The sequence below is a fragment of the Cystoisospora suis genome (assembly GCF_002600585.1).
Source record: "Cystoisospora suis strain Wien I chromosome Unknown contig_1170, whole genome shotgun sequence".
Classification (NCBI taxonomy): domain Eukaryota; phylum Apicomplexa; class Conoidasida; order Eucoccidiorida; family Sarcocystidae; genus Cystoisospora; species Cystoisospora suis.
The window spans coordinates 4,574-10,886 of record NW_027153971.1 but is presented as its reverse complement, the minus strand read 5'-3'; the positions used below and the strand labels follow the sequence as shown (position 1 = coordinate 10,886).

General features: G+C 42.7%; 2 protein-coding genes across 2 annotated transcripts; both read left to right on the top strand.

Annotated features, from left to right (window-relative positions):
- The first annotated feature begins 78 nt into the window (after nt 1-78).
- CSUI_002789 (uncharacterized protein) lies at nt 79-2,060 on the top strand. Its single transcript, XM_068062988.1, has one exon. The coding sequence runs from the start codon at nt 1,664-1,666 to the stop codon at nt 1,892-1,894; it is 231 nt and encodes a 76-aa protein (XP_067925038.1). The 5' UTR covers nt 79-1,663; the 3' UTR covers nt 1,895-2,060.
- Nucleotides 2,061-2,285: 225 nt separating this feature from the next.
- Nucleotides 2,286-6,291, top strand: CSUI_002788 (uncharacterized protein). The gene has a single exon (XM_068062987.1). It carries the CDS (start codon nt 3,135-3,137, stop codon nt 6,273-6,275), a length of 3,141 nt encoding a protein of 1,046 aa, XP_067925037.1. The 5' UTR covers nt 2,286-3,134; the 3' UTR covers nt 6,276-6,291.
- Nucleotides 6,292-6,313: the final 22 nt, after the last annotated feature.

Below are 6,313 nucleotides of genomic sequence, written 5' to 3'. Positions count from 1 at the left end.
TCCTTGGACACCACTTCAGATGTAAAGAGAAGGATATCTCTATCATCTGCTGAGGAAGAATCCAAACCCTCTTTAACAGTGGAACAGAAGAGAGAGAAAACTTCGGATGCATCTCTACGATCTTTCTCTTTCTTCTTCACCTCCTCTCTATCTCTCTCTGTGAAGGAGGTCTCTAAAGAAGAAGAAGAAGACGAATGGCATCCAGGATCAAGCGATGCATGCAGTGCGGGATGCGCATAGACAAAGTCAAGTATGGGCTGAGAGAACCGCGCTACACAGAAGGAGGCAACTAAACAGTCTGACGGGAAAGGAAAGTCATCTGGAGAAGGAGGAGGAGGAGGAGGAACGGGAGAAGAAGAAGAAGAAGAAAGAGAAGAAGAGAAAGAAGAAGAAGATGAGGAAGTTGAGTGGAGGGTGGCCGAAGAATTGAGGGGATGACGAAGGGAAGAAGAAGAAAAAGAAGAAAGAGGAGGAGGAGACGGTATACAGGTCAAAGAAGATAGACATTTCTCTCTTTCTTTATATAAGTCAGGTGAAAGAAGAGAAGAAGAAGAAGTTGTGGTGGAGGAGGAGTCTTTTTCATTCGTCGATCGACGGGAGTCAGAATGGCGAGATGCAGAGAAGGAATCTTCCCTACTTCTCCCATTTAGTTCTTCTTCTCCTTCGTTCACAAGCCTTCTCCTCCGAGAAAGAGAAAAAGAAGAAGAAGATGGGCCTGTAGATGACGGAGTCGTGGACAAGTTCGCATCTTCTCTAAACTCCGATTTGTCGAAAGAAAAAGACTTTAGAGCAGGAGGAGTAATGAGGGAAGAGGCGAGACCAGGTAAGCGTTCACAATCCGCTGTGAAACGAAAGGGACGATAGAAAGAAAAAGACGGATGAAGAGGAAAGGAGGAGCAAGAAGAAGAAGAGGGACGAGAAGATGAAGAAGATGGACGAGAGGAGAAAGATGAAGAAGAAGAAGAAGGAGAAGCAGAGGAGGAGGAAGACGAGGAAGAAGAGGAAGAGATGAAAGAGGGTCGTTGTCTCCTATCCATTCTGACAAGAGCTGTAGAGGTGTGTTCTACTACTGCTCTTTCATAGATTTCTCTTCCACATAGATCTCGCTAAGTGTATATACAGGCAACTTCGTATCTCTCAGTCTATAAGAAGATAAAAAGGTCGATAGACACACAAGGAGAGAGGAGTCGATTGATTAAGGTTGCGTTAGAGAAAAAGGGAGAGTCTAACTAACCTCTTGCTTCTTTCTCTTCTTCAGCTATTTCTTCCTGTAGAGCGAAGAGAGAAAGAGGCACAGAAAGCGAAGAGCTTTTGACGAGGAGAATTCGCAGCAAAGACTTTAAATTCTTTTCTTGGAAGCGAGGAGAGAGAAAGAAAAACTAAGAATCCGTCGAAACAAAGGGAGGACATCCATAGCCCTGAGACCCCCACGTGATTCAGGTGTACATACACCTGAGCTTCTCTCGTCCTGACTTAGCAACACACACGAGATCTAGGAGAGAAAGGAAGATACTAAAGTGATCTTTCATCTCCAAAAAGAACAGCCACAGCTCTAGAATGAGAGTAAAGTGACTGAAGAGAAGAAGGAAGGAAAAGAAGACAGGACAAAGAAAGATTAAGATTCGTGTTAACGACAAAGAAAAGAAGAAAGGCACCTCTTCAAATGAGTTTGTTCTTCTTTTTCTTCTTTGTTCATGAAAAGCAGTCAACAGAACATCGACGACGTCACCTCATCTTACCGCGCACGCATGTCTTGCCTCCTCGATACTTCTCACTCCCTTCTCGACAGCCACCTCTTTCTTCTTCTTCTTCTGTTCCTTGTGTAGGACCAAAGCTCGAGACCATAAGAAAGAGGGAGAAAAGTGGCTTAGACGATAGAGAGATAAATAGATAGATAGGGAGATAGAGAGATAGAGACATACACAGATAGATTGGCAGTCTTCTTCGTGATAGCTTGGAAGGTGTCATGGAGATAGCTACCTTTTAGGTCATTCACTCCTTGGAAAGAGAAACAAGAGAAAGACGAGAAGAAAAGCAAACGCCTGCGAAACAAACCCTCCTAGCATAGAGGGAGAGAGAGAGAGAAAGACCAGCAGAATAAGGAGGAGGAGCACCCTGGGGATGTCTTGAGTATTATGGTCTCATCGATCTTCTCTCTTGGACTTTCCTGTGCATGCGGGAAGGCATCTACCTATCGCATGCATCCAGCAGAGAACTGGGAAAAAAGAGGAAAGAAGATGCAAGACACTATCTGGAAATCCCTCTCTTTCTTCTCCTTCTATCATCTTTATCTTCCTTTCTCTCCTTGTCTCACTGTCTGTTTGAATGGCTCTCCATCTCTCGCTTCTTCTCTGAAACACACAGCTTCACTCTTCTTTCTTTCTTTCTTTCCCGTATCTTCCTTTCCTTCTCGATCTATTCTTCTTCTTCTTCCTTCTTCATTCATTTCTTCTCTCTCTCTCTCTCAGAGAATCCTCCTCCTCCTCGTCGTCAGCATTTGACAGATCGATCTTGGGAAGTGCTTTTCTCTTCTGCTTCTTCTTTCTTCTCCTAGCTTCTTCCTCTTTGTTGCTATCGCAGTCAAGATCTAGGTCTCTTCTTCTTTTCACTTGCTTCTCTCTTCTTCACACCTCTTCTCTAACACGACCCTCTCTTTTTCTTTCGTCAGTCCTTCTCTTTTCTTTCACCTATTTCTTCTTTCTCTCCTCCAATACACCTTCTTTTACTTTTACCCCTATTCGGCGTATACTTCTCTTATTGTTCTTTTCGTCTTCTTTCTCTCTTTTCTACACCTTCCGTCTGCTCCCACGCCGTCAACTAAAGATATAAGAAAGTTCAGGAGGAGATGAAGAAGAAATCTACTAGAGGAGAGTGAGAGAGGTTTGTCTGAGCCGAGAAGCTGCAGCCTCCTTGTGCATGCAGACACATAACTTCTCTGGTGTATAGACACTTCTTTTCTTCTCTTGACGTTCTCTCTTCGCTTCCTTTCCTTCTTTTTCTTTCTCTCACGATTCGAATGAGTAGACGAGAAGGAAGAAGGGTTCCGAAGTGTTTCAGAATCTTTCTTTCTGTCTCTTCTTTCATGAGAATAAGCGAAGAGATCTTTGCCGCTGCTTTCTATCTTATTAGTTCAAATGAATTGTGATGCATGCGCTGAAAGGAGTAGTCCACAGCTTCACATACTGGAAGCGAAGAAGACGAAAGAAGAAGAAGATCTGGGACAGAAAGAGGCTATATACAAAGGTGAGAATATGTCGAGAGATAGAGAGAAGGAAGAAGATGAAGAGGGAGACTTTGGAGAAAGAGAAGGAGAAGAAGTTCGTGAAGTTCATGCAAAAGATAGACACGAAGATCAAGGTAATGAAACAGGAGAAGAAGAAGAGGAGGAGAGTCTTCCTCTTGAAGACTGCCAGAGATTTCTATGTATCTTGAATAAAATTATTCTTCTTCTTTCTCCTTCTTCTTCTCTCTCCTCTACGGATTCTCCTCTCACAGAGACAAACAAGGACCACGGGGATTTGGACGAGAAAGATAGCTCCAAGGAGAAGAAGATCAAGGAGAAAGTTTCTTGTTCTGCTCTTCTAGAAGAGAAGAAAGAAGAAGAGACATCGTTTTCATTACAGAAAGACAGCGTTCAGGTGTATGTACAGAGAAGGGAAGTAAAAGAAGAAGAAGAAGAATTTTCAAATTCGTGCGAAGCTGAGTTATGTTCTCTCTGGGATGCCGCTGCCGATCTTCGGTACGCTCGCTTTCTTGTTAATCATCGTCTTGTTGATCTTCTTCTTCTTCTCCTTCGGGAATTTATTCTGCCCTCTCTTAACGCTTCACACAAGGCCGCAGAAGAATCTGGAAAGATAGAAAGAGAAGAAGAAGAAGAAGAAGAAGCGCGAAGGAGGAGAGGTAGTGGGGAAGAGAAACCCCATAGTGTTGCTGCATCTTCTTCGTCGTCTCTTCGAGAGGCCTTATCGATAGATCGTTTTGCCGAGATTTTCTGTGGGTGTCTAGCCAATCTCTTTTCTCATACCAAAGTGTTTCATGAAGCACTTCAACTTCCATCTCTTCTTTCTTCTTCTCGTTGTCTTGCCCTCTCGACGTCTTCTTTTTCTTCTTCAGCTCAGCCAGAAGGAGGGTATTTCTTTCCTAGAGAAGCCTGTCAATACTTGGTAGATCTTCTTCTTCTTTCTTCAGACGCCCGAACGCTAAGAGAATCTTTCAGAGCTCTCACGTCTCTTCTATATAACCTCCACCATCTTCCTCCTGACCTAGAGTCTCTCCTTCTTAGAGAAACTTCTTGTGTACATTCATCTTCTTCTTTCTCTTCATCTATTTCTTCCTCTTCTTCGTCTTGTTCTGTCTTACCGTCAGAATCAACTGCTACTTCGTCATCTCTGTCTCTCAAGAGAAAGGAAAGAGAGGAGGAAGAAGAGGAATGTGTGCTGACACGTCATTTACTTCTGTTGAAAGCAGTCTTCTCGATAAGATATTCTCTTCATTCTGAGCTCATTGCAAGTGCTTGTGCTTATCTAGAGACACTCCTTACTATAATACTTGATCACATGGAAGATGGAGAGCTTAAAGTCAGCTACAAGAGCTGTCAGTCGTATCGAGATAGTGTACATACACATACTCAACTTTCAGGTGTACGTACACCCGAGAAGGCAGGTGTACATACACCACGTGAAAAAGAGGATGAGGTGTCTAGTCTCAGGAAGGATAGTGAAAGTAAAGACGATCCCTGTGAGAAAATTACAGCTCAAATGGCTTCTGAGAATAGAAGAGAAGAGAAAGAAAATGGTATCCTTTTTAATAGACGTCTTGTCTTTCCTTCGCTTTCTTCGTATTGTAGAGTCCTTTCAGATCTTATCTCTCTATCTAATATAGACAAGACTCTACAGAAAGGCTGCGTTCTTGAAAAGGATAGAGAAGGGAGTGAAGGAGAGAGAAATGAAGATATAAATGAAGGATTAGAAAACTTGGGTTTGATTTCCTCGATCCTCTTCAAAACAAGCGAATTGTTGGGTGTACATACAGCTCCTCTCATTTCTTCTCCACATCGGTTTCATAAAATTCTTAGTGCACTTCTTCTTCAGTCACAAGAATCTCATGACAGTAGTAGTAGTAGTAACGGTTGGACTGTCGGGTGTACATACACCCGAATGTTCACCCGTAAATCTCTTGAACAGATTTCTATAGATCTCTGTCTGTCGAAGAAAGGAAATCCAGGAGAAGAAGAAGCTTTTAATGAAGAATGTGAAGGGGGAGATTTAAGTATGGAAGGCGAAGGAGTTCTATTCCATTCTCTTTTCTCTCTTTTAGATACCACTTTAGCATATGTACAAGAAACACAGAGATCTCGAATAGTAGAAGACCAAGATAGGGATATAACGGACGAAGGAGTCGAAATCGAAAAGAATAGCATGATACAATTCCTTATATTTCTACTTCAGTTATCTATGAGATGTTTAAGTGTATGTACAGAAGATTCAGGCTTGTATGCATCTCTTCTTCTACTTCTCCGCGTAGTTCTAGAGGCGAGGTCTATAGACTCAAGTCATCGCATGAGGATAGAGAATGCGAAGAATAGACACGGAGAGAAAGAAGAAGAGGATATGAAAGATTTTGCGACGTCGTCTTCCTTCGTTAGCAAGATGACGGGAAGTCTGAAAGAGAGAAATGTGTCACCCGAGAAATCCAGCTTCCAGAAAAGGAGAGAAAAAGAAGAAGACAAGACCACCCCCTCTCATCTCTTTCTTAGGGGCAGTAAAGAAGGGTCCATAGAGAGAAGTATCAAACCGACAGGGAGAGAAGGAACAGAGAGGGTATGTTCTCCCTTGTCCCTGGAGAAGGAATTTGAGGTGTACATACACCTCTTCCTTCGGAATGAGTGTGGTAGAGAAGTTGTGGAGAAATTGGTTCTTCTTCGACAAGAGGAAGAAGTTCGGTCAAATCCAGATGTTCTCTTAGGTATTCTCTTCATATCACAATTCTCAACTAGAGAAACTTTGAAAGATCTCGAGTCTGAACTTCTCGAAATCACGCAGGCGCATATCCGAGGGACACAGAAACAAAGCACAAAGCATCTGTCAAGTTCGGGTGTACATACACCTGAACGGTCTGAGAGCGAAAAGCAACAACAAGGAGAGAACATAGAAGAAATGGAAGCAAGTCAGAAGACAGGAGAAAAAGAAACTTTCTATAGACGGGAGGAAGGCTATTATACGATGCCAGAACTCTTAAGCGACGCTTTTCTTAAATATCTCCTGCGCTTATGCTAAATCAACCCATCTCGGTTTGTATATATATATATATATTT